The sequence below is a fragment of the Aplidium turbinatum genome, chromosome 11 (genome assembly GCF_918807975.1).
Source record: "Aplidium turbinatum chromosome 11, kaAplTurb1.1, whole genome shotgun sequence".
Classification (NCBI taxonomy): Eukaryota; Metazoa; Chordata; class Ascidiacea; order Aplousobranchia; family Polyclinidae; genus Aplidium; species Aplidium turbinatum.
Window position 1 is genome coordinate 7,730,246 of NC_137482.1, and position 27,906 is coordinate 7,758,151.

Here is a 27,906-nt window from a genome sequence, read left to right on the forward strand (position 1 = left end):
ATGACGACGAAAAAAGCAAAATGAAAATATAGGCTGCTGCAAATTATTTACAAAGTTTTTTTATTGCATCACATTTCGTTTTATAATTCAATCAGCCGTTAAAAATTGTTCACTCTCGGACTGTTGCACGCCTCTCCTTGCTGTATTTCTCTTCTCTTGCCATCTGGCTGGTTGAGATCTGATTCAAATACAGTATAAACAGTTTGAAAGATGGGTTATTTATGTCACTCAAAATCAAAACGCAATTTTTAAAATAGGAAAACATCATTAAGCCAACTGTCGTCTTAGGCCTATTGTACGTGGTTCTGGTGACTTCAACTCGTGTTGGGATAATATTGCAGAATTCTACAGAAGCTTAGCCTATGTTAAAAGAAGTAAAAAATAGGATTTCAAGGTTGCGGTGATTTCGATATTTCGTTGCATTAGTCGAAAGTTTTTCTTCAATATCATATCTTTCTGTGAGGTGAGTGTCTTTACTGACCTGAACATTAATTTTCTTCCAATCTTCTTCTTGCTGTTCTTATTCGCTCGCTCAAGGGCCCTTCGGGTTCTTTCGTCTTGTTTTTTGCGATGTTCTAATATCTTCTGTGTTCGTTGTTCTAGTCGTCTTTCCTGCGAAATTAATTTTACAATGTAGCTACTTAGGGTTCCTCTCCGTATTTGAATTAATTGCGCAAGGTAGAAAAATGTATTTTCATTTTTTTATGATTTTGGAAGGGTCTACTTAGTAAAATCACGTTTTGGATTCATTCAAACTGATTGTCTTCAAACTTCCAAGTTTATAGTAGCCTAGCCCAGTGTTTCTTAATCAGGTGAATAAAATTTTTGCAGGGGTAAACCAACTAAAAGGGGTAGCCTAAATAAGAGTGAACCGTCACAAATGGATGATTGCTTGCGAGCAGGGCGGATATTCACGTATAATTCACGATAAGTACAAAAAATTAGTGACTGTGTTTTGTGGCTTTATGTCTTTGGACTCGAAAGATTGTAGATTTGCAATGGTAAAACTTAGCTTGAGTTGATCTTGAGTTGAACAAAAATCGAAACAACCTAAGTCATTTTGTGCTGTTATATAGGCTAGGCTATATAGACGAGATAGTTTCATCATATCATGAGACAAGGGTGAATGAAATCTGGAGATAGATGCTAGGGGCGAACAAAACTAAAAAGTTTAAGAAGCACTGGCCTAGCCTATGTTTTTCTCACTGCTGAGTAAGCTGCTTAGATTTGTAAAGCGTCACATTAAATTTCGAACAAAATCAATAACTGGACAAGCAGGGATTAAAATATTACTCTGTCTTTGGCCTTTTGAATCTCTTGAACAGCTTCCTCCGGCAGGCTCTCCAGCTCTTCAATTAATAGATCCATTTTCTTCTCAATACATGTAAGCATAGCTAATGCGTCGATGTTGACGATAACTTGACCAAATACGTGCAGATAAACCTAAAAACACCTTGTTAAACATTAAATATTACTAACACCACAAAAAGAGCGTTCAGTGCTAAGCTGCCAAGCAAAGCAAATTGAAGCAAATGTAGTTGCTACTTTTCTAAAAACTTGAAGAAGGGTAACAATCTTTCCATAAAAAGTTCTTTTTATGTTAAGAAAAAGACAATATGTAGTCAAGGTCAGGATGTAAATAAAGTATCAGTACCAACACTATGCTTACATGCGCAAAAATAGCTTACATAAAAAACGACAAAACCTAAATAAATTACCAAATGGGTAGCAAAAGCAAGGTGCATTGCATAACTGCAGTTAACACGATCACGAAAAAGGCGAAAATAATGTAAGGTGTTACAACAGAACATGCTAGTTGTGATGTAAAGTGAAAACAAAAGAGCGAACGTCCTACATCTTGCTTGTGTCAAGCCTGATGTTGCTTGTTTGTGTCAAGGATAGTTGTTTCACACAAATTTTAAATTGATTGATACTGTAGTTTAATTAAAATCGTTTAAAATTTGTAGGATACACGCTGTAACAGCGAATCACTTGGATGGTCGTGGCCAAAAACAAATCAAATTTTCTTTTTTTTCCATTATTAATTTCTGACAGCAAATCAAACGTTTTTACATTGGCTCAACGTTTACAGACGTTGATTAGATGGATTTAACGGTGCAAATAATCATTTTTAGCATTGATTCAACCTTTGTAGACGTTGTAAAAACGTTGTTGACGATGTAAAGATGGTTGATTTTTAGCCTGGGATATTTCATAAATAGCTACCCTACGTTAGACACAAATGATAATACAGTATATAGAAGTAAATAAACTCAAAAGAAAAACGTACCATTTCTACTTTGGCGTGTAATTCACCTACACCATCCTCTGAAGAGGAGGCAGCGCCTACTCCTAATAATCGACACATTGTCTGGAGCTCTTCAGATTTTTCCTCGACAACAAATATATTGCGCTTCATGAGACCGACTTGTTCTGTTAAGCGAACTATTTCTTTGTCTAACATCATCATTTTCCTTTTATGTGCAACCTAAAAAATGAAATTTTGATAATGATGCACATTGCATCAAAGTCTCTACTCATTCCTTGGTATACTGCAGATCAGGGCGGTCCAAATTACGGCCCGCCGCTTCGTTTGTTTACAACTTTTATCTGTAGTAAGCTACAAACCTTGATTGCTTGCGTTTATTTGCTTGTGTTTATCTACAAAATCGGTTTCGATTTTGGCCTACTTGTTTTGCCTACAATATGTTTGCATAGTTATGAAGTTATCGCCATGTCAATTTAAACAGAAAGCCGTTTCGACGAAAAACAATAGGACTACCCCGGCCTACTCTTTTCTAGAGCATTCAATCTTAATCGGTGCGATATTTTCGAAAAACAGAAAAATTATATTCACCAAGAAGATTGTTTTTGGTTTGGTAGAAATTCGTTTTGTATCTTAATCGCACGCTTAGGCTAAGTGTCCACAAAGCGCTTTAAAAATCCCAATTTACATTGACAAGCTATTTATAGCAGACTGACTCCAAATTTATTGCTTGAATGAAAGAATAATAGCTTAGTTTATCATTTGTAATATGATCAGACAAGGTTGATGGTTGTTGACAGGCTGTACCAGTGTCTGAGGGCTGGGTTTGCCCGAGACAAGCAAAGGTAGAGTGCCCTGCGTTGTTCTGAACGTCGGGAGTCACCAGTGCGGGGGAGGGTCGCTAGTCCTCTCACCCGTTGGTCGACGTTGCCTCACATGCGAGAGTGGGAGCTCCCGATGTTGGGGTGCTCAGCGAAGGCAAGTCGACCGTTGTGTTCTATCAGAAACAACTTAGGTTTGTGGTACGTAACGAAGTAAAGCAAAATCCCGAAAACGGATTTGGCCGCTTCGTGCCACAACGCCACACCACAAAAACATTTTGACGAAATGAAGAAACTTGCACGACACTAAACTTATATTTTTCTCGTTTTTAAGTTTAAACAGACATAACTGAGTAACAACAATAGCCTACATTTAAGAATATAAAAACAAAAAACAATAAGCGAACGTTCTCGGAATTTTTTTTTCGTTTTTCCGTCCACTTAATCAAATGTTTACATCTAATCATATATTTGCTGTGATACTGCATTATTCTAATATTCTTTTAAAATATTTCTCTTATAGGCTTGAAAAGGGCTGTATGACTAGCCGAAAACGTTCGCATATTGTTTTTTGTTTTTATAATGTTCAATGTAGTGTTTTTGCTGAGTTATGTCTGTTTATGGTATAAAAAACTTACCTCTCTACCCAAATTGTATTTTTAAGTTTTGTAGCCTACCTAAAAAATGTCTTTTTTGTTTATTTTAGTTTGTGTTATATTTAAATGTCCTGTAAACATTCTTATTCTGTTTTAACAATTTCACAGAAGTATAAAATAAAAAATTAGACAATAATACTGTCAAACATCTGTTCATGATGTAACTTGGGTTTCAAATTTAGGTTTACCTACCTTAAGTTCATCGAGAGCGTCCAAAGATGATTGAAAACGATAGATCAACTTCAAATTTTCTTCTTCTTTTTCATAAATAACGTTCAAAATGCTTTTAGTGTTCTTTAGAAGTGGTGAAAGCCTCTCTGTTACTAAAAAAATAAAATTTAATATCTCTATGTTTACGATCTTGGATCTGAATAGACTGCTTAGTAGCCTACATGAGCACAACTTTGCACCTTGTCGGGTACGTAGGTTAGTCGAGTGGGGAAAGCCTTGACACGGCACTCGAAATGGCGACGGTTTGGCACCGCTCAAGAGCATGCGGCTGTGTCTTTGGCAGGACAGTTAAAGGCATGCCTGGAGGTGGACGCGAAGATTGGCTTCCTTGCCTTCCCGTCCACTTAACTAATTTAAATCTTCAAGCACAAGGCGTAATCGTATTCACAGGGAAATGAAGATGCAACTAATTAGGCTAATTTAAACTAACAAAACATGAGCTTAAGCTTGCAACGATAATAAAATAGGCTACTAGCCTATGTTACAAGCATTTAAAAAAAAAACTTTACCACTTTTCAATCAAAAACATCTGGAAAATATTACCGTACATGCATCAGAATCTCTTTCGTCTTCATCCCATTCTTCCGGATAGGTTGCTTTTGTAAACGTTTGGCGATTTGATTTACTCCCAAACTCCGGTTTAGCAGATGACGGTTTTCTTGCAATATATCTGGGCAATTCTCATTATACCTAACCTCGGTTAGCAACTTGAAAATGCACCGTAACTTACAACCTTTTCACGTCCAATGTAGCTTAGTGAAAGATGAGCTTGCATTATATTTTTTAAGTTGTTTTAAAACAGGCATTCGCTAAATAAAAACATCGATCATCTTGCAAATAAACAGATCTAGTTTACAATTGACAGAAAACTAGATCTGTAATATGGAAAAGTTTTAATGGAAAAAGGAAAAGTTTTAAATACAGGGGCTAATGACAGATGGAGTTCGATTAGACGCTATCTGATTTCGGGACTAAAACTTCTAGTTTGGAGAGTCTTTGTATCTGAGAAGATTTGTATTTTTGATTTTCAGAAACTAAAAGTCAATAACAACAAATTTAATTTTGTTTTGACTGTGGTGTATTTCAAATAGAATATTTAGGCCAAAACTTAGCTGCGGAAGCGCTCCTCCGCTCTAACCAATAGCTGCGTCCAGTAGGTTACGGTACACGATAAGATTTTATGTCTGTTTAATTTCATAATGATCTCCTTTTAGGCTAGAGCTTGTTGAGTTGACGCATTTAAACTACATAGCTTACGAATACGAAATAGCTTAGGCTACATCGAGGTAACCAGCCTCGCTTTTCAGCTTTAGGTTTATGGTGTGAACAACTTCTTACTTTGGTAGTGCCGACCCGAAAGAACTCTGACGCCGGAAAAGAAGGGAAAACCTTTTTTGTTTATCGTCCGCAAAAAATATACTAGCACGCCCTTTACTTGTTCTTTTCATAACCCCTCGCATTTTTCTGTCTATTTCTCTTCTCACCAACCATTGTTCGTTCGTTAAATTTATCCCTTTTTTATTCGTCATGTTATAGTGAAAACGAAGCAGGAAGCATTTGTACCTACATAAACACAAAATAAGCCTTGGCTTAGAACAATGTCTTTAAGATTAAGAGTTAAGACTATCCATTTTACGCCCAAACCATACAAATGTCTGTTCCTTTGGTTAGCTTATATGATCATTTAAACTGCTACTAGGCCTGTAGTTATAATTCCTTTGGAAGATCCCATTGAAACTAACAAATTTGGCATATAAAAATCACTTCAATATAGGCTACAGTAGGCTACAATTAGTGCTAAACCAATGGCTTAATTTAGTAGGCTAAGCTAAATGTTTCAAATCAACTAATTCGAGTAAAAATGCTTGATCTATATGAACTGAAGTTAAATCCAAACTTATAAGAAAACCTTTTTTATGCAAATATATCATCGTTATTATCATAGGTGTACGGGAAGCATATTTTTTGGGGGTGCAAAAGAATTCTTGCCCAAATATAATCAACTGGGCCTAAACAAAAGTACACATGTAAGAAAAAGCAATAATATAGCCTTCAAGAAAAAAACAGCACAAAAAATATCAACTGACAAGACTTCCACAAAGCCATTGATATGATAAGTATACCATTATGCAAATTAGCAAAACAACAAATTCATCATAAGACAATTGAAGGGAGTAATTGACACTGCACTAAGTCACTAGCGAACCAGTATAATGCAGTACTACCGGTACATGGCTCTAAAACTGCAAAACTAAACTAAAAAGTATTGATTAGTAGGTTAAATACAGTTGTAGACTGGTGGTATACACAAATTTAAAAGAAGTATTTGTTTCGCCCACTTCGTTGTCCAAATATATCTACAATGCGATTGACATCCACTTTATTTGTTGTTGATCTTTCCAAGTGCAACAAAGCTAAGTTTGACAGTCGTGTTTGACCCATTGTTGATCTCAGATATGTCTTCAGTCGTCGTAATCCGGAAAAAGACCTCTCAGCTGAACATGAAGTTGCAGGAACTGTTGCTAGAATTTTGGCAGCTTTTGCAAAGTGGGGCATAGTTTTATCTAATCCATTTGAAGTTAGGAATTTTGTACATTGTACAGCAGTTTTGATTTCTCTGTTGCGAGTGAGTTGGTGAAAAAGTTGATATTCCGCTTCCAGGAAATCTTGTTCTATGGTGTAGACTTCAGATATCAACTTCAAGCTTTCTTGGTTGGCATTATTTCTCAGCACTACATCTGCAAGAGAAAGCAGTATTTTTGAACTTTTGTTCGTAAATCTTTCAGATAATTCTGCAGTGACCCTGTCAATCGCATTACAGTATACATCAACACGTGCTCTTTCCTTGTCAGTTTGTTCATTTTCTGGTTTTGTTGCTGTATTTTCACCACACAATGCTTGCATCGTTTTTGAAGGTTTTGATTGACGATGCAAAGAAATACCGGTACTTGAGTCTCGTTCACTGTGTGTTTGAAAGGTTTTGAAAGCTTTATGAACATCATTCCAAATGTTAAAGAACTTTTCCTCATTCCTGTGATTTCTTAAAGTGGAAATAGTTCCAAGTGCAGTTTGTTGAGCTGTTGCTATGTCCATTTCCTTTCCCTGGAGGTATGTTGCTAGGGGATTTGTAAATGAAAATATAAATTTCAAAACTTCTAGTCCCAGAAGGAACTGGACATCACAAACAGCTACAAATAGACCCCTGTCATCAACACAGGTTTTTGGGTCCTTTTCATTACTGCACTGCTTCAATGCAAGTAAAATTCTTAAAATTTGACAATGCACTGATTTCACAGCCTCCCATCGGCAAGTCCAATGTGTTATACAGAACGACTTGAGTTTAATGTACTTTCCAAATTTTTCTTCATCATCAAAACTTCTTAAAATTGTTTCCCTTTTTGGTGAGTGAAAATAATGATGTAATGACTGTACTACCCCAAGTGCATTTCTCAGAATAGTGTTTACTTCCAGAGTATCTTGAAGAGCCAAATTTAAAAGATGTGCATAACAATGGACGTAAATTGCCTGTGGCACAATTTCTTGTACTCTAGCTGCTACTCCTTTGCGAACTCCACTCATGTTCGCAGCTCCATCATAGCACTGCCCAACAATGTCCTTAATATTTAGCCCTAGCTCTTGAAGTGCACCTTTTATAAGAAGAAACAATGTTTCACCCTCAGTGTTCTTTGGATTATAGAACCCAATAAAACTCTCCTGAATTTCTCCTTGCACCAAGTAGTAGCGAAAGCATATTGAGAGTTGCTCTACAGTGCTTACATCGGTTGTTTCATCAACAATAAGGCTGAAAATTTTAGCATCAGAAATTTTTTCACAAAGTGTTTTTTTGACAAGTTGAGCAGCTATATCTATGATTTCATTTTGAATTCGAGGAGAAAGCCATTGAGTGTGCTTTTGTAAGTTTTGTTCAAGCTTGAAAGACAGCCATGGTATGTCTTTGCACCTTAAATGAAGCAATTCCAAGAAGTTCCCACGGTTTACATCAGATATTTGACAAACATTAGCTCGGTCTTCAGCATTATTTCGCTGTGGAATATTCTGCTGTGCAGTAAAAATTAAAGTTTCAACAATTGTTTTCAAATATTCTCGATTTCTTGTCACTTCCTCTCCATGAAAGCTTTGCATCTGAGAAATAACCGATGTCTGTTGGTTGCGGTTAATTTTGAAGTTCATCCATTTTTCCATAGCTGTTTGATGCCTTATGTTGCTACAGTGTTTATGCAACTTTTGGGATTTTCTCCAATTTGAAAATAAAAATGTATTACCAGCAGTATTGAATTTTTGGCAAGGAAAGCATTCGAAACTCTTTACGGTAACATTAAAACTTAACCATGGATATGTTTGATAGAATATGGGGTTGAAGTCTCTTTTACAACCCTCACCAGGATACTGTTTGGGATTGTATGAATCCAAAAATGGTTGATAGGGTTCATCAAGGTCATTAGAAATTAACTGGGAGGCATTTCGGTTTAGTGTAGTGGAGTCATCATTTGAACCAACTTTAAGAACACCAGCACAAACAGGTACAACCTCATCAACAATATTAACAGGTTTATCAACAACAACTGGTAGTGGTACAGCCTCATTAACAACAGTTTCACGTACAGGCTCATCAACAACATCAACAAATACTGGTTGATCAACAACATCACCAATTACAGCCTTATCGATAACAGTTACAGGTATCGACTCTGAATCTTCAACAATATGTACAGGTACAGACTTTTCAACAACAAGAATGCTTAGAGGTTGCCTTTGAAGTCCCTCAGCAGCTGTAAGTTTGGTACGCTCTTTACCAGTGCTTTCAATTGTAACAGCTTCATCGTTTGGTGGCGCAGGAGCAAAATTACTGGCAAATGACAATTTTCTTTGTTTGGGGTCATCTAAACTTAAAAACTTAATGGTTTGATCATCACCATGCTTCCTTTTAAGATGCTCTCTTTTATAATCAGAAACAAGTATTTTATGGCATTTGTCACATTTCACTTTCGTTCGATAAATTCTTCGATTTTTATCCATTACAACAGTGGTACACTGGTAGGCCTACTTGATGAATTCGACTTCAGAAAAGTAAACAGATGCTGACAAATAATAGGCTATTCTACACTCTTCAGTAATCTAGCTTTAATGCCTATCAAAAACAATTCTAACTGAACTACTTTCTTGCATAAAACTCCACTTTCTCACAGCAAATTGTTGTATCATCTATCATCATGAAGTAAACTCCATCTCCATCATTCTGACATGTGTTTCTATTTCTCCATTATCAAATTTGTTAAATTTTGTCAAGGACTGTAGCCTACTAAACAAGGTAAAAGCTGCATTCTCCAGCAAGCAAGAATTTATACCGGTACGTTCACTTTTATAACTTTTTTTAGCAAGGAATCTTCCGAAAATTCTCTTTTGTAGACTAAGAAGAGTAGATACAGATAGGTATAAAATCTTGCCCAAATACCAAATCTTGCCCAAATTCTCGACAGATTGGGGGTGCAATTGCACCCCCTGCACCCCCGGCTCGTACACCTATGGTTATTATGCTTTGCATAATATAAAGTTCACAAACTAACCCCAAATGTTCTGATAATAATTCGTCTTGTTTAGAAATATCACCTTTGATAAGAGTCAACTTTGTTTGCATACGCCGAACTTCTTGAGCCTGCAAAAAAGGTTATCAGCGAATTCCATTTAGCTTATCCTACTAACTCATTCTGCTCCTTTTTTCATTCAGTTCAGTTTACTGTTTTTCTGTTGTTGGCGAATAAACAAACACATTTGGAATGTGTTTTTTGAATCGCATATATTCGATGCATAGAATTAAGACCAACCAGTAGCAGTGCTCTTCAACCTTTTTGTCCGTGGTACACCTTTTTTCAATTTTTAATAACTTCGTATAGCCTAGCTCACAAACAGCAATGTTTAATTGTGCACAGGAAGTTAAAAAACTAATAATTAATTAATTGTTTGTTAAATTGATTATAGTAGTCTTGAACTGGGCACAAGAAACTACGCATGCAAAGGTGTAAAAAACGTCAAAACTGAAGTTGATTTAATGGCTATAGCTTGTTGTTGCATTGTTTTGGCAAGTTGGACATAACGTGATGTTAGCTCTTTCTCTATTCCTCCCCGCATTAAAGAAGCAATGTCAAGTATCGAGTTTGGTTTGTTTGACTTGATCTCAACAAGACTGAAAAATCCTTCTTCACACAAATAAGTGGTAGACATCTGCACCAAGACATCAATGGCTTTTTGCGCGAGATTTTTGTATTCGGGAAATTCAAGAAGAGAAACCCAACTTTCTGTGTAATCCACTTCTCGGAATGAGTATTTTTGATTTAAATCATCCCGTAGTTCCCATAATTCCTCATCCTCAGTTAAGTAAATAGAAAAATGTTTGACAATAGAAAACAATCCCAAAGTCAAATGCGAACCACACGGCACACGCATCCAAAATGAGCGTATCTGTTTGAAAAGCACAAAGCAGGTTGGCGAGTAATAACCACACACCAGTAGGTCCGGAATTGCTCTGTTGTGACTTCCACTATCACAGATCTAAGCTGTATCCTATCCTTCGTATACCCTTCTCCAGCTGTATACCCTAGTTTTGATCTGGTATACACTTGGGTATACAGTATACCCGGTTGAATAGCACAGCAGTAGCCTACCAATATAATCGACAAGTGGTTTTGTTATCTAGGAGCAGCCAAACTGTTGCTGGTGTTGGTCAGTGGCGTACGCAGTGGGGAAGGCATTAAAAACTCGACATTTTATAGCTTAAGCTGCATCCATCGGTTTTTTATTGTTGATCATCATTTGGAAAAACTATTTTAAATAAGCGAAATCAGTAAATCTATGCTATTTTGTGAGTTTACACAAGAATTAATGCTACGCTCTCGCTTTCTTGAAAAATGAGTTTCAACGGTTGATAGAATAAGACTTGTCCAAAATTAAACGCTAGTAAAACGTCGAAAATATTGAATAATTGCATCCAGAAGCGTTGATAGAGATTATCCAGCGTATACTTTTGCATTCAAGACGATTTTTTTAATTCAAAAGCTTTTCAGGAGGGGGTGGGGGCTTCCATACGGAAGGATACTCCACGTCGCCAATTTTTTATAACTATCTTGTTGAAGTGGGCTGTTTTGCATTCAATCCAGCGTCTTACTTTTTTAAGACAAACACCGCGTCGTTTTTTTCCCCTTGATTTTAGTTTTTGTAGAATGTGGAACACAAACTGATATAAAAAAACACACTCAATCGACTAGATTGGTAAGAAAAAGGGAAGGCCTTCGATCATATGCTGAAAATGATGATGATGAGGATGAAAATCTATTAGTTATTTTAGTTAACCTCCCTAGCCCTTTGCATTGTTACGTAATCAAAGACGGAGTTCCAACAGATTGCAAAGTCAGTCTGACTTTTTTTTATCTGACTTTATAATCATAAAAATGGTGTCTGGGGGTAGGTCTTCCTTTTCTTTATATATGTTCAGAGTGCGGTAATTTTTATTTTAAAGTACCGTAATAAATTGCATTCGATATTTAAACTTTCACAGAAAGGCTCAATTTATGCTTTAATCTAAAGACAATGTCTGTTAATCGAACTGTTACAGTTTTTAATGATCCGTTTAGGCCTACCATCATGCTTTGCATATTCACATGTCCAATAATTCAATCTAAAAGTAGGCCTACCCTCTGATATAATGAGAAGTTTATGTTTTACCAACAGATAGCCTCGGCTAGCTTAAACCTTGGTCAGACTATAACGTTGCATTGGGTTACCCTTGATAAAAAAAAGTGTCAATACAGAGTAACCTTAGCTGGTTTAACATACTTTTTTACACATAAAAAATATAACATACAATATAATTAACATAAATTCAAACGTTTTCGACAGGTAGGCTACGTGTGTCCTCATCAGGAATTAAATCTGCAATATACATAAAATGAAAAATCGTAAGATAAATTTGACTTTGCACTACAACTGTAACGACACTCTGGACTGAAAAGCACAAACTGAAACAAATGATACACGAATGATTACGAGTAAATTATGCGGTGGGGAACAGATCACATGAGGTGTAAACTAAAGACTTTGGACAAACAACTAGAACACACACAAAAGGAACGATGAGCCACAGGTGAATAACTGCCGATTGGGAGATGGATTGTTACGTTTGATTCTTAAGTTAAGAAAACGTTTGAGTTTATTTTAATTATATTATATTTTTTGTGTGTTATAAAAGTATGTTAGGCCTAAACCCGCTAAGGTTACTCTGTGTTATTTCTCTATGGTTCAACATAACAAACTCTCTACCAAAGCTTTATCTTAACAATATAAAATCATTTGTTGTCTTAAGGAAGCACTACAAATGAGAAAAAGAAGTTAAACGTTCAGTCAATCTGTTTTCTTGTTTTTTTTTTGGTAACTTTTGCTGCCTAGGCCTATTGTTAAATATGGTAGGCCTATTGTTAAGAGTCGGCAAAAAAATTAAAAAAAGACCTAATTTTTAGACAATTTCAGTCACAGCAATGATTGTAAAAATCTGCAAAATGTGACAAATCAGGCACGATCTCCAGATAGCCAAGTCTTAACTATTTTCAAAATAAGGAATGGTAAGAGGCAAGCTTCTCAGCCATCAGCGAATATTGGGATTTCATTAGAGGTGTCCCCTTAAGGAAATTGTTAAATTATTTGCAAGAAATATGACTAAAACAGTAGGCTGCACCCAAGCCCGGATTTAGGGGGGGGGCAGAGGGTGCAGGTGCCCCGGGCCCCCCGACTTCTGAAGGGCCCCCTACGTGGAAAAAATGTGATTTTGTGTTAATTTTTTTTTTCAGCCTTTGACGTTTCTGCAAAATACCGTAAGCGCGAAAAAATTTTTTGCACGGGGGGCCCCCGATCTAAAAGTTCCCCGGGCCCCCCATCAGCTAAATCCGGCCCTGGCTGCACCGAGTGCACATAACCGTTACGATGCTAAAAACGGCGTAAACTAAAAAGCTGTTCTTTTCCTTGCAAAGCTGTACCCTATCCATATGCCACGATTTCTTTTGCTGTAGGTTTGGTGATACACACATTGCACTTTTAGACATTTGTTTCGATTTGTTTCAAGCAACAAACGAACCAAACTGAGTTGGTAATCAACAACGTCTACAAGCGTTGTATCAATATAAAACGTATGTAGGTAAAAAAATAATTTTTGTGACAGTGTAAGCATGGCATTTGAAATGTAGTTTAATATCTTACAGTGAACCAGGCAATGAACGTTCAACAGCAGTTCCATGAAATGCGCCAATTTCTTGTAGAATTTATAAATCAACATGCTGCATTGGTAGGCCCAGGGCCGGATTAACCATTAGGCTAATAAGGCTATAGCCTTAGGCCTTGGAAAAATTCGACCCTTAATTGTTTTAAGGTTAAATTTTTGTAAAGCTGATTGTAAAACGAATGACCGAGTTGAGTCAATACATATGAAGACCCCATTTCCAAAACCACGTAGGCGCCACTTTTACCGAAATTGAGTTTAGAGCAGGACTTTTCAACCTGTGGGTCGCGAGCCGTTTATCGGAGAGTCGCGAGGCGCTTGAAATTCCAGTGTTTTCTTTTCAATTCTTTTTTGCCAGAAAAGATTAAACGCTGTGTTTTTTTCGCAATCGACCATTCCTCTACTTGAGGTTATTATATCGTTTAAGCTTTCAGACGTTGCAAAAGGCATTATCTTTAGGAAAGCATTCGATATTTTTCACCAAGTGACTTAGTACGTTGCTTTGTGCAGACTAAAGTTAACCAGAGGTGGGCAAAGTTACTTTCAAAAGTAACTGAGTTACAGTTACAGTTACTTGGCCAAAATAGTAACTGAGTTACCGTTACAGTTACCGATTTCAAAAATGTAACTAGTTACAGTTACTAGATACAGTTACTAGTTACTTTGAGTTACTCATAAATCTCAACATAAACGCTGTAATCCAAATTTAAACAAACAATTATTTGCGGGAAGCGCATCCATTCTCTCAACATTTATTAGATGTATCACGCACCCTGTGGTGCAAATTCTATTCTAGTTACGCAGTTGCCTTTTCCTAATGTAATTTGTTTTCCGTCTGTCTGTTTTCCACACTATTGTTTATAATCGTTGCGTGTTTCTTGATGCTTATAGTCAGTTAGTTATAGTTACTTTCAAAAAGTTTAAATTTATTGCAATTTATACATATTTTCAGATTCCTGATGAGGGCTTAAGTTAAGCCGAAAACGTTTGACTGTTAAACTACTTGTAAATATGTAAAATATGTGAAGAATCTTGTCAATTCTTGCTACAAATCGGCTGCCCAGAAACTTATGTAAAATATATTGTTGTAATGCTCAACCATGTGGTATTGTTGTGTTTTGCCTGTCTTTGGTACAAAAAAGCAAACTCTTTCCCGAAACTATATTCCCTTTAAATGCTCGAAACAAAGGAAATAATTTGTTTTCCCTGCTATGACTCGAAGTTACTTAGACATCGACTTCCGATTTTGAATCGAGAAAACAATGATGTAATAAGGTTGCGAACAGTGAACGTAACACCGAGACTCCGGGTCCTAAATACTCCAAAACTACGCTCCTGTACACCTCTGGCAGCTATACGACAAGCATGAACTGAGCTATCAAGTGTTGCCAAACACTTTTGCTAAACATTGCATAAAAAGTCACATATTGATCAATCACCAAAAGCAATTAATTTAGCCAAATCAGTTATCAAAAAGCGCTAAAAAAGAGCCAAATCGCCAAACCATAAATATGAAGCCAAACGTCTTATAAAATCGCCAGATTTCTGGATTTTGGCGATGAATTCGCCAATATGGCAATCCTGCTCCATAAGGTCACAAAACAAGAGCGCCGCGCATGGGCAGTGCTGCTCCAATACAGCTGCGAGAAGAATGCATTATTGCGCAACGAGCAGCAAACACGCATAAAGCATGACACAAACATGTGCAGAGAAATGGACGGCAATTACAAACAGAAATTTCAATACAAAAGTAACTTGTAACTGTAACTGTTGAAAAAGTGCTAAAATAGGAACTAGTTACCGCGTTTCGTTACTTTTGGAAAATAGTAACGAAGTTACCGTTACAGTTACTCAAAAAGTAACTAGTTACAGTAACTAGTTACTTTTGTAACTAGTTACTGCCCACCTCTGAAGTTAACTAGTAACAACGCTATGGTAAAAAAGCAAAATTATGTAGAATCCTATGCAAAACATAGATTTCTCAGTATCGTTTTCAATGGCATTGAAAAAAATTAGTGTCGGCTATTTTGTTTGGAAGTTCTTTCAGCAACAGGTGCACGCATTGACAAACTTAATAGTTAAAAAATATGCAGCACCAACCATCTCACTGAAATCGATTTAAATAAATCCATAAAAGATTGCAATAAATTCAACCGGTGAAAGTGCGAAAACGTAGATTTTTCTCATTATTTTTGCTCCTATTATCTAGTTAGGCCTAAGATTGATAGAAAATGGAAATAACAATCGGCGGAAATGCAATAAAAGCCGTAATAACATCGCAAAAATCGTTTTTCGTTTCGAAAGTTTATGTTGGAACAGCAAAACTAAACATAACTGGATGTCGGCATGAATCAAATTTAGTTAAATTTTGCATTAAATATGCTTTTGTTGAATATTTTTGTGGGTGGTCGCGAAACTACATTGATTGCTCTGAGGAGGTCGCGGTGGGAAAAAGGTTGAAAGCCCCTGGTCTAGAGTGTCATTAGATAGAGTATTACCATAGGTGCTTACTATCCATTTCCTTCTTTCCAAAATATTTTCCATATTTGACACAAAAAATTGCGTTTGTTTCCAAAACCAGTTACGCGCCATCATTAGCCATTTTTCTGTTATGTTTATGTTATTTTGCAGTAAATAATTTGAATTTTTTATGTATGTATTCTTATTACTTTTTTCAGCTTGGTTTGCAAGATTAGGCCCTTTTCTAGTAAACAGCCTTAGGCCTACGGTGCCCTTAATCCGGCCCTGGGTAGGCCTATACAAAATGTTTAGAAAACAAATAGCCTACAAGTCGTCGCTGAAACGTCATCAAGCAATATAATCCCGTCGAAAATATAAGCATGAAAACTCAAACTGTCAAAAAAGAGGACATTTGAGCATTTTTAGTGTCCTCGGAGGATAATTCATTTTTCTTGAAAAAGAGAATAAATCCTCTTAAAAATCCTGCGTACGCCACTGCTGGTGATATATCCTTTTGAACGATATTGTTTGAAGTCGACATATGAGAAGACACAGACGCGGCCATGTCTGTTTTTGGCAAGATTTTAGTTGGTGTTAACCTACTTTTGAAAGCAAACCCCTCCTGCGATACTCTAGTACTCTACTCCATGGTTTCTCAATTTGTGGGCCATGTTCCACTGATGGGCCACAGCGAGTTTGTAACTGAGCCACAAAGACGGATGAAAAATAAGTTAAACTTTAAAACGGCGAACAATGTCACAAATGAAACATTAAGCACACGTCTTTCAGAAAGTTATGTTTTGAGATAAGTGCTTTAATTAACTCTTGAATTTGACGAATTTCACTACAATTTACTGCAGTCCATAATTATTGGCTGTCTAAAGTTGTTTTAGCAACCTTAGACAGCCCATAAGGTTTTTGATTTAAGGGTCTCAATAAGGTTTGGTCTAAGGTTTTTGATCTTGGCCAAGGTACGAGAGAAAAATTGAAAATAATTTTTCAACAGGCAAGGAAACTATTATTATGATACCAATGTTCAGTTATCGTTTCAAAGCCTGCATTTGTCCACACGGTAGGCTAACTAATGGCACTGATGTAAACTAAAAGTAAACGTCGCCAGCTCCGTGTTCCGAGTCCCAGCTCTAACAAACCTTTTCAATTTTAAGTCTAGTTTCTTTTTCAGCGTTTTTCATGGCTTCCGCAGCTGCCAAGTCAGTTGCTTTGAGGAATTCGTCAAACGAAAGAGCTTCTTTGCGAAGTCTTTCACCCATCTGATTGACCTGCATATGATTGCACAAAGTAACGAAGTAGTCCTAATTTTGTTTCTGTGGTGGCCTAAGCAATTGAGTTTATGAAGTTTCCGGCTGTTTTATCTCAATAAACTTAACTCACCTTTTGACGTTAAAGGCGAAAATGACAAGTAATATTTGTCACAAACTATTGAAAAAGTCTTACAATACCTGAACAAACAAGTGAAGGCTAAACAATTCTGTAAAGTTTCCGAAACAATTTGTAGGCTACAGTTTTATCTAATTTTGGTAAATGTTAAAACAATAAACTTACTTTGACTTCTTCTTCAGCTTCTTTTGTCCTGTATCCAGATATTTCGTTTTTCTTCGTTTGCAAAGCAAAGTTAACTAGAAACATTTCTCGTTTTCTTCGTATCAGCTCTTGCGTACTCTCCCTTTCCACAAGCCTAACATGCAACCTTTGTGTTGCAGTTAGTGCGTGTTTACGAAGGTTTTGATTCTTGCCTTTCAATTCCTGTAATGGCGGTATACAAATTATATCGAAAACCACAGAGTCAGGAACAGATCTAGCTAGTAGGAGGCAGACGATTTCGACAAAACGCAATGATGTGTATTGTGTATGTGTCTACATTAATCCGACCATGTAAATACACTGTGAATAAAGCTTTTTTTTGTTTTTTTAGAAGGAGATTACGCCCAGTGGCTCCGAGAAGGGGGGGGGGGGAAGTCGGGCTACTTTCCCCCCTAGCATAACATTGTAAAGAAAAAACGAGTAGTTTTTCGTTTTGTCACTTTTGAAGGGGGCCCATTTTTACTACTCAAATAAAAATTCATCAACCTAAAAGTAAAACAAACTTTTGAATGAACAGCGTAGTTACAACTTTACAAGTCGACCATTGTTATGTTGTTCTAACTTGAAAACTAGTGCTGCTTTGGCTAAGCGTGTATTATGTTTGCTTGACCAACTGTATCTTGACATGAAAAACTGCGTTTGCCAGGCATATGATAATTAATGGATCCAACATATTTGGAAAAGTGTCCCAGCAAGATTGAAGAAAGTAAACCCTTCCTGCCTATTTTCTGCTTATGGATGTCATTGCTTAAATGCACTAGAGTTGGAGATCATGGTGTGCAGTGGTGTCCAAATATTTTATCATTTTTGAGTACCGTAGTGTAATTGATCGTCTAAGCTTATGTTCAATTGCAGTGTAATTTGATCGACTAAGCTTATTTTCAATTGCAGCCAAGCCAGATAGGAAATTCTAAAGAAAGCTATACCATTTCCAAGCAGCCTACTTGAGCAGTTTCAAACCTGTGCTTCTCTGCATTATGTAGATTAGCCTACAGTCCTAAGCGAGATTCACTCTACTAACCTATTTATGCAGCGATAAAGAACTGTTCAATGTTTTTCGGCCCCATAGGAGGCTCGCACGACGCCGACGAGTGGACAAAAAGCTGATGAATTTAATGAAGTTAAAGGAAGATTTAATCAAAGTTACAGAAAGCTGGAAAGTAGGCTACTCACAAGCTTAAGTTGTTATAGGAACTATGAATTAAAAAAAAAAAAATTCTGGGGACAGAACGCTCCAACAACTTCGCTTCACCAGCTCAATCTTACAAACGAAATTTATTCTACTGTACGCTATGTTGCAAAGGATTCGCTAGCTGTGGGTGGTTTATTCACAATGTATCAAAAAACTCAGATACCATCGGTAAGTTTCAAGTCCTATGGAAAGATCATTGTATGTCTGATGTGTAGTTGCAGGCATGTGAAACAAATTTGAACAAGTTGTACAACAATGACATTTTGGATAAGTTGGTAGGTTACTTTTGAAAGAAAGCTACCTAGCAAACTTGAGCTACAAACCGAAACGCATCACCCCATGATATCTACTCAAGGAAATCCTTGATTGCAACTTTCGAAACACTTTTCCAAATATTTTTGTTGCTTTGAAAATTTGCTACCTAAACCAGTACGGTACCTCCAACGGTTGCGAGTTGAAAACATGGTTTTAGCACACAGAAATTTGTAAGATTTGTTTACGCACCAACACGACTCAAAACCGAGTGAACAGTTTATTCATGTTGTGCATCAAATTAGACCTTGCAAAATCTTTATTATTTGGTGCTGTGATCTGTAACTTTGCATGGCAAAAGGTTCGGAATGGATTGAATGATTTGTTGAGCTATTTTCATTGCCCGCATTGTGTGTTAACAATTTTTCCTTAATCTGCTGTAGGTTATGCTAAAATTACCACCTATAGCAATTTTGATTCACAACATGACTGTAACCAACGCGACGCAGACTTGTCAAGGGAGGAGACGTTATCACCGACCCAAAAGCGGCTCTTGCAGGATTCCACATAACGAACAGACAAGAATTCATCAGCAAACATGCCCGCACTGCCTTAACACTAGAGAGTTTGAACAAACTATACTGCATTCTTTGGATATGGTGCATTTTTCTTGGAAGTGTCTTTATTGGGGGCCGAAAAATCGTTTTGGTACTGGACCTAAATTCTCCTCTCAATGGCCGTGGCCAAAGGCACCATGTATGAGATGTGCATGTGCACATCATATAACTTTACTGCAATTCTTTCAAGAGAAAATATTGAGCAACAATAGCAATTTTGCTGCAAGTGTAGTCGAGTGATTTTTGTTGATTTTCATAATTATTGAAAGAAGTTTTTTCATATAGATAGCCTTTATAGGCTACGTTGTTTAAAATCGAAACTGTAAAGGAATTCAATTTCACGATAAGCAAAGTAGCCAAGTTCGGCTTAAGACACATGATGCAACGCATGATACAAATTCGTTACTTGTGTTTTTGCTGAAAATTGTTTTTTTGGGGCCCACTTTTAGCATTGTTTCCCGACCAGTCATGATTTCTCTCGGAGGCCCTGATCACGCCAATTACCTTCCTGGATTCGCCACTGCATAGAGTGTAGGATATACCACCTACCAGTAATACTAAAACTACGATTTCGCAGCAGAAGTCCATTATAAATATTGCTTTTGAACTAAACAATGTAGGCTTACTTGTAAATGTATGTAGGCTATGTAAACTATGTGCTCTGTAAAAATTCAAAAACACTATTAGATAATCTAACCTATCCTTAAGCATTTCATTAATATAAATTTTACAAAAACTCAACATTGTAAGAGTGGTCTAAGTTGGTCATGTTGCCAACAGCTTAATAATAAAAATATGAGTTAGCCTAATAGTTTTATTCAACAGCTTGTTTCAACCTTGCAAAGCCTACTTAACCAGATCAAACTTTAAATACCCCGTCTACAAGGCACCCAATCAGCTGCATGATATAATAATTTAGTAGGTTATTGAACGAATACGGTAGCCATATTTTTAGCCAGACTCTTCATTTCAAATATTAAAATGTTTACCCCCCAACAGTTGCTTTTACCCCCTAAAATTTTCTTTCTAGCTACGTCACTGCCATAACCTCATCTGAGCTTCGAAAAGTCTATCCAAGCAGGAAGGCATTTTACGTCAAAATTATGAAGCCTAAATTTCGAAATGCATTTCATCATCAGCGTTGCAGGCTGCAATTGTTTACTAAAAACCTTCGTTCAGCTGCATCGTATTTGTAGAACATTTACGTTGATTTAGAAACAGCACCGTCTACTCGAGGGCGCTGGAAAGCAAATGCACAGTTTTAAAAAGTCATTTCTACCATTTCGATTTCTTTGTCAATTTGGTCCAAGAACGTTTTTATGGCTGGTGGAGCTTTTGACCTGTGTCTAGTACTGGAAGTGCGCTGTTCATAAACTGTTTTCATTCTTTCATCTCGTCGCAGTTGGATGGACGTCATTTTGTCTTTCTGAAACAACAAAGAGCAAAGCATACAAACCTACGCTGACATTAATTTGAAAGAAACATGATAATGGAATACAAATACAGTATTTGCTGATGCGATTCATTCCCTACTACGGAGCCATTTTTCCAGTGCTTTGTACATTGCATTTCTTGCACTACTTTAAATAGCTCTTAAGAGCCTATAGCACCTCGGGGGTATCATTAACATTCTACTGCCACGACCTACTGGGACACGTTCTAGTTCCAGCCTAGAACATGTTCTAACAGACCGTGCGACTGCTCCTATGCATGTTGTTTTAATGTTGATTTATGGTGAGAATTTGTCAATATCTATGTGCATTTATTGTTTTACAGCGCCTTTAAATCGATTCCAGGACCCCTAAGTTTGACTCCACAACCCCAGGTTGAGAAACGCTGATCTAAATAGTCTATACGCCTAGTAATTTAGCTTAACATTTGATAACCTCAGACAAACCGTGGTATATGTTAAAATCTTATAAGCTTTTGTAGGACATACGCTTATGTCAACAAAAACGTTAGACAATGTTGTGACCTTTATCAGCTCAAAAATAGTTGCAGGTTTATAGTCTGATAGTATAAATCAATTTTGGTAGAGAGGTGATTATTTTAACCAGACAAGTGAAATCTAACAACCAGACGGCATTTAACATAATAATATGAAAATACATTCGTTTTCGGTGATAGGCTACTCATGTCAGCCCTTGTTAGCCTTTCAGCCCTTGTAATCCTCATCTCAATAGGCAACTGTTTGCCGCAGAGGCCTCCTATCTGCTAAATGTCTTCACGTAATTTTGTGTCATTGATTTGTGTTCTTTCTTAGGCAACTTCGTGTGATTTTGCCTCTCCTCTGCCTTGCCGTTTTATTCTTATGCTATTCTTCTTTCAATTTTTGTTTATGTAGGCCTAGATCAGTTCTGAAATATCAATTTATGAAGAACATCAGTCAGTTGGTTACTTGAAAAGGGCTAACATGAGTAGGCCTATGGACGAAAACGCCTGTGATTTTTAGTTTATTTTCATGTTATTATGTTAAATGCCGTCTGGTTGTTAGGTTTAAATTATAAAAGCTTTACAAAGGTTCTGATAGCTGTTATTATTGTAGGCTACCACCAACATAACCTTCTAATTTTGAACCTGGCACAGATCTATCCATTCTAGCCCGTTTGTAAGAGCAAATGGATTTCCATTCCATGTTAATTTTGATGATGAGTATCGGCGATCATCGATAGGAGGCAACTTGATGGCCTAGAAATTGAAGTATTGTGTTCAGATTTTCACTTTCGAGTTTCCATAGCTTAACGTTGCGTTGTTTTAATTACTTTGTAAAATTGTAGCCTACTGTAGACTATTAAGGTTATTTTACATGATAAGTTATAAACCGAACCTAGTTCAATTCAACTTAGTAGAATGCGTCAAGAAAAAAACAAAAAATATTTCTTTTGTTGCGAGACTGCTATGGATGGTTGAAGCAAGAGTCAAAAAAAAAAAAAAGTAGCACCATAAAACCTAAATTCCACATTACAGTGGATTAGTCCACGCAATGTTAAGATCACAAAAAAGTAACAAATAGACTGCTGTAATAAATCTTTGTCAAACGAAATGTTAACTTAACGTGTTTTGTGATCGTTGCTTGCTTGCACTCAATTGTTTCTTGTTCGCATATATGGTAAAAGAATTATTTTGAATGGCGAATAAAGATTAACTTAAATTATGTCTTCTAATATAGCTCAAAACGAAAAATCATGGACACAGTAATATTGCCAACATTAACATACGGAGCAGAAACATGGTCACTCACAAAACAACAAACAAGAAAACTGGCAGCAGCACAAAGGAACATGGAAAGAATAATATTGAACATAAATAGAAAAGACAAGATCAGAAATGAAGTTATCAGAAACAAAACTTGTATCAAAGATGTCATAGAAACAGCAACAAACCTAAAGTGGCAATGGGCGGGGCGGGACATGTATCAAGAATGAAAGACAACAGATGGGCCAGGATAACCACAGAATGGACACCAAGATATGCAAGAAGAACTAGAGGGAGACCAAAAAGAAGATGGCGAGATGACATAGAAGAAAAGATTGGCATCACCTGGATGAGAACAGCAAAAGACAGAATGGTGTGGAAACATATGTGGAGGCCATCTGCCAGCAGTGGCATGACCGGCTGATGATGATGATGATGAATATGTTAAACTAATTTAATTTTTTTGAGTCTTTATCCTCGGAATCACTGACACAGGGTTACCAAGATTGACAGTGAAGTTTCCATAGTTGTTGAAATGTTGCTGTCTGTGAGCTATTCCACCAATTAGGCTCCGCTAAATCGAGACCGCAGTCCTGAAATGAGTTGCTCAAGCGCACAGTTTTATGCTCATAAGCTACAGCAATTGTTTTCTATTGGAAAATTAAGTATAATAACTATGCATGCATTGTATAAAGATAGGCCTATAGCCCAGGGCTTAGACTATATATTTACGCGACGATGTTACGCGATAAGGCCCTTTATAGGCCTTATTATTACAGACTAAATGTAGCCTATTCAGCTATGTGATGAGATGACTGATGACTATACAACTTGTCGAACAAATACAGGATTAATATGACGTTTTCCTTACCTTCTCTTCCCCTTGTTCTGCATTAGTTTTTGAATATTTTTCTGACAAAGCATAGACCTGCATGGTTATCTGTAAAACACTTTTAAACCGTTTGATAGACCATAGGTGTCCTGGTGTCCTAAAATTGCAAACGTTTATTCATCATGAGCCAATATTGCCCACTATACTAGGTTAGGCCTACTTACATTATAAGCACAGTCAGTGATGTGGCCCAGGACTTCTCAATGTGTTGCGTCCTCGTTTGTGATCACAATTTGTAAGTGTATTATAGCGAAAATAATTATCGTGATTCTTAAGTAGGCTACGCCTTGATCAGAAAGTAGAGCATTCGTCCAAGAAAGTTAAACATAGGCCTATTCGGTTGTTCAAGGAAAAAAGTTTTTCTGAGATTTTATGAGATGTTTCGAGGTGTCGGTTCTTTTTTAGCTTATCGTTTGTCCCGATGTGGTAGGATGATCAAGATCGTAAATTGCTGTTATAGGCCTACCAGGCATCTAAACAAGGCAACCAATCAAGGCAATTATTCGAAGCAGCAATTCATCAATGAAAATAAGGTCCGCCCCATAACTCAGTTGGTTAGCGCGTGACTTCGTGAACGAAGAAGCTTCACTGACTCAAGATAATGCTCTCCATTCAGCGGTACATAGTAGCTGGAATAATACCCAGCCAACAATATTTCAACAATTGAAAACTTCACTCTGCCAATTTCGATGACCGGGCCTGCGTCAGTGGTTCAAAGCTTTTACAAGAATGTGAAACTACCAGGATCAAGTTCTCAAAGAAGCTTTCCCAGTCCAAGAATAAAGATTCATTCAATCAAATCCATGTGGTGACCTGCCACCTATCAGTGATAAGATCTCAGAAAATGAAAATTGTATTGTACCTAGGCCTACTAATTGCTTTAAAATTCAACAAGAGACTTCAACTTTCCTGCTTTGGGAACTGAACTAAGGCACCTGCAGCTAATAAGGCCAGGCCAGTAATAAGGCCCACCCCCTGGATCTCCGTTGTTACAAATCTTTTAAACAAAATTGGAAGCTCTGATTGCTGCTATGGTGAATTGAGACTAACTGGTAAAGTTTCACAGTCTAAAGTTGAGAACTTTTTGAGTTACGGAAAGTTGAAGTGTGGGGGGACCGAAATTGAGTGGTTTTATTAATTTTCACATATTTTAGACTGTTCTGCAGTTAACAAACCGCTTTGACTTCCGTTTTTTTTGCATTTTATGTGAAAGATATGTGCAAGCTGATGCAGTAAAACCAATAAATTTGAACTTTTTTTCTAATTAAAGCAAGACTGATAATGATGATCAGACTAGGCTAATTTTGGTAATTAGGCCCATGGGCCCCTGGGGTAAAGTTGTGCACCCCTGGTTAAGAAAGTGAAGGTTAAAGACTTGAGTGACCTAAACAAATCTTGTTACACCAATAATCCAATTTGTTATTGCAATGGAAATTTCATAATTTTAGAATCAAAACACTTTATCATCCCTACCATATCTAAAAACACCATGTCGCTTTTTAAAAAATGGAGCATGGGGCTGGGGAGGGAATAGTTGTCTCTGTGTATTTAATTATTAGTTATGTGCCTGTGTTGTCGATTAGAAGTTGTTTTGTGGTGTTGTTATTGTGAAAATACACCTTTTCCATCACTTTTGGTGCTAATTCAAACCGGGCCTCATTCACAACACGTGCTTCTAATAAGGCCCGCTTGAGATTTTTTTAAACTTTTTAATAATTTACAACCCCTTTTACTTAGAAACTTGTTTCATAGATATGTTGTTTAGATAGACCCAAAGTATCCTCATTCCAAGTTTCGTTCAAAACTATGCAGTATTTAGAAAAATATTGAGGTTTGAAAATTAGCGGGCCTTATTAGCTGCAGGTGCCTTATAGTACCGGTAATAGAAAAGAGGTTCGACAGGTTAAAACCTTTCTCACCCAATTAGAACAGGACACTAAGATGCAGATACAAGAAATAGGCCTACCAAATTTGATGAGGCACAGGGGCGATTGGAAGAGCTACGTTGGTGGTGTCTGGGTACGCTCCAACAGATGACGATGATAACAATGTTACGCGCTACAACTTTTTAATTTTGAGCTTTGTTATTTTAGTCTACAACTTTTGGTTTTTGTTGTGAACCTACTTCAATGAGAAAATTTTGCTTAAATGCATTTTGTTTCTACTTTTACACAAACGATTGTTTTGAAGGTTGAGGCGAGGTATTGTGTGTTTGTGTTGAGTAACGTTTATTTTATGTACTTTTCCTTTATCTTCTCCGTCTTTTCTTTCCCACGTGTTTCACTTTAATAATTAGGCTACCGTTTACTTCCGGAAAATTTGCTTTTCTTTAGGGATTATCTTTTCTTTAACATTTAATCAGCGTTCTTATGCTTGGCCTATTTTTTATGTTGTGCTATCATTTTAAATAATAGAGCTTCGGTAGAGAGTTTGTCTTGTTGAACCATAGGCATACGAAGCCGAGCAACGTGATCAAGTTTAACATTTTCAAGTATATTACATTTACATAAACATAAAACTACGCAACAAATTAAGTATCGAACGTTTTCGACATCATAAGATGTCCTCTTCAGGAATAATATACATACAACTTAACTACATCTGAAAAAATACAATGGACTTTCCGACCACAGCCATTGTATTTTTTCAGATGTAGTTAAGTTGTGTGTATATTATTCCTGAAGAGGACATCTTGTGATGTCGAAAACGTTCGATACATAATTTATTGCGTAGTTTTATGTTTATGTAAATGTAATATACTTGAAAATAATAAAAGTAATTTGCGTTCTTCTGGTGACACCAGAAGAACGCAAATTACTTTTATTATAAAATGCCTGGTGAACAGTCTCTCTCTGTTTTTAATACTTGAAAATGTTAAACTAGATCACGTTGCTCGGCTTCGTATGCCTATGGTTCATTTTAAATAATAAAACAGCTTTCATTTTTATTTGACCTTCTGTGAGTAGTAGATACAGAGAAGATCAACATTTATAACTTGTTGACTTTAAGGTGTTGCGACCGTGCCATATTTTAAAATGATTGTCCTGCTTTGGTATCATGCACGTTATAACCTCGGCGTTTTGTCGCTTCTACGTTTTTCTAGACTTCTGCCATGTTTGGCATATATAGTTTTTTGTTGTGATGGTTAGAAATAAAACCAAACTGAACTGACCTGAGGTAGAAGAACAGCACAAGCTTTCAATCTTTCTCTAATCGTAAATAAGTCGAATGAGGGTTATTTTTATTTGATTGTTGTTGATTACTAAAGTTAACCTTTTTTTTGTAAAATACTTAGGACAGGCCGCTTACAGCCAAGATATATACCTCCTTGCTAATTTTTACTTTTATTTTATTTTTGGACATATTTATTTGTTAAACATAACATCAACATCATTTTATCTCTTATCACGTGATTTCATGGTCTTAATGTATCGGTTTATTTGCTTTCAGCGTCGCTGAAAATGATACAGTATTACTAATTGTGATCGATTTTAAGCTACATGGAGCTGAGTCGAATGTTTCTATAAATTCGTGTATGCTGTCTCGCTTTTTTCCCATACAAGTTAACTATGCTTCATACAGAATTCAACCGAAAAAAATGATTTGATGAAAACCAGAAAATGAAATATCTTTTGTTTGTGTTTTTTTGTTTGTTTATCTTTATCCTGCATTGCGGGAAAGCGGACTTGAGCGCTATGCATCGGTGTACGCCTTCCGACATACACCTGACCCACGCTGCAGCCGACGGCAATGTCTGTTTCCGGTTGTCTACTCTGCTTATGACTTAAATTTGGTACTACCCATTACTCGAAATCGATCACTGGGTAGAGGCAATTATCGTAAAGTTTCTTGCCCAGAGAAACAACAGCAGTGCGGGTGGCTGGAGTCGAACATGCAGGCTCTCGACTGCGAGCCCAACGCGCTAACCACTCGGCCACTGCTGCCTTATCTTCTGACAAATGTCAAATCCACAACAATGCTCGATATGAACGACTCAGTTACAAGTCTTGTAATGCAAACGAATTTATTTTCGCACGAGTCAGTTTAATCTTTCACAGCTAAAAATCGATTTCGATCAGCTAGCAGCTGGATCCTCTTTAGTTAAGCTTATATTTGAATAGTTTGTTTATTCTATTTGAATAAGCTTAACTGAAGATGATCTGGCTGCTAGCTGATCGAAATTGATTTTTAGCTGTTTATGATTAAACTGACTGGTGTGAAAATAAACTCGTTTGTATTTGATCAAAACAAAATCTTTCTAAACAAAACTGCAATAAAGAAAGTTCATCAATTATTAATTTAAGCTGATGACGATGCATCAGTTTGAAAGTAAAAATACATGATTTTTTTTCAAGTCTTTCTTACCTTTGCTTCACGAGAAGTTTGGTCTTGAATACAGTGTGATTGATCCTTTCATAATTCAACCAACGTTCCAGGCCAAT

The 27,906-nt window shown here is 36.7% G+C and overlaps 2 protein-coding genes across 2 annotated transcripts in view; both read right to left on the reverse strand.

Moving 5' to 3' along the window:
* The window catches only part of LOC145779452 (START domain-containing protein 10-like), a 125,719-nt gene that overhangs the window by 62,597 nt on the left and 35,216 nt on the right, over positions 1-27,906 (reverse strand). The gene's annotated exons all lie outside the window — the stretch shown is intronic.
* On the reverse strand, positions 44-27,873 carry LOC145779881 (cilia- and flagella-associated protein 100-like). Its single transcript, XM_082591552.1, has 14 exons — positions 27,830-27,873; positions 23,444-23,522; positions 21,955-22,065; positions 20,657-20,803; positions 17,278-17,478; positions 16,866-16,994; positions 9,560-9,648; positions 5,313-5,537; positions 4,523-4,644; positions 3,936-4,066; positions 2,291-2,488; positions 1,294-1,443; positions 482-612; positions 44-178 (listed from the first exon to the last, which is right to left on the reverse strand). The coding sequence occupies exons 2-14, from the start codon at positions 23,504-23,506 to the stop codon at positions 88-90; spliced, it is 1,788 nt and encodes a 595-aa protein (XP_082447678.1). The 5' UTR covers positions 23,507-23,522; positions 27,830-27,873; the 3' UTR covers positions 44-87.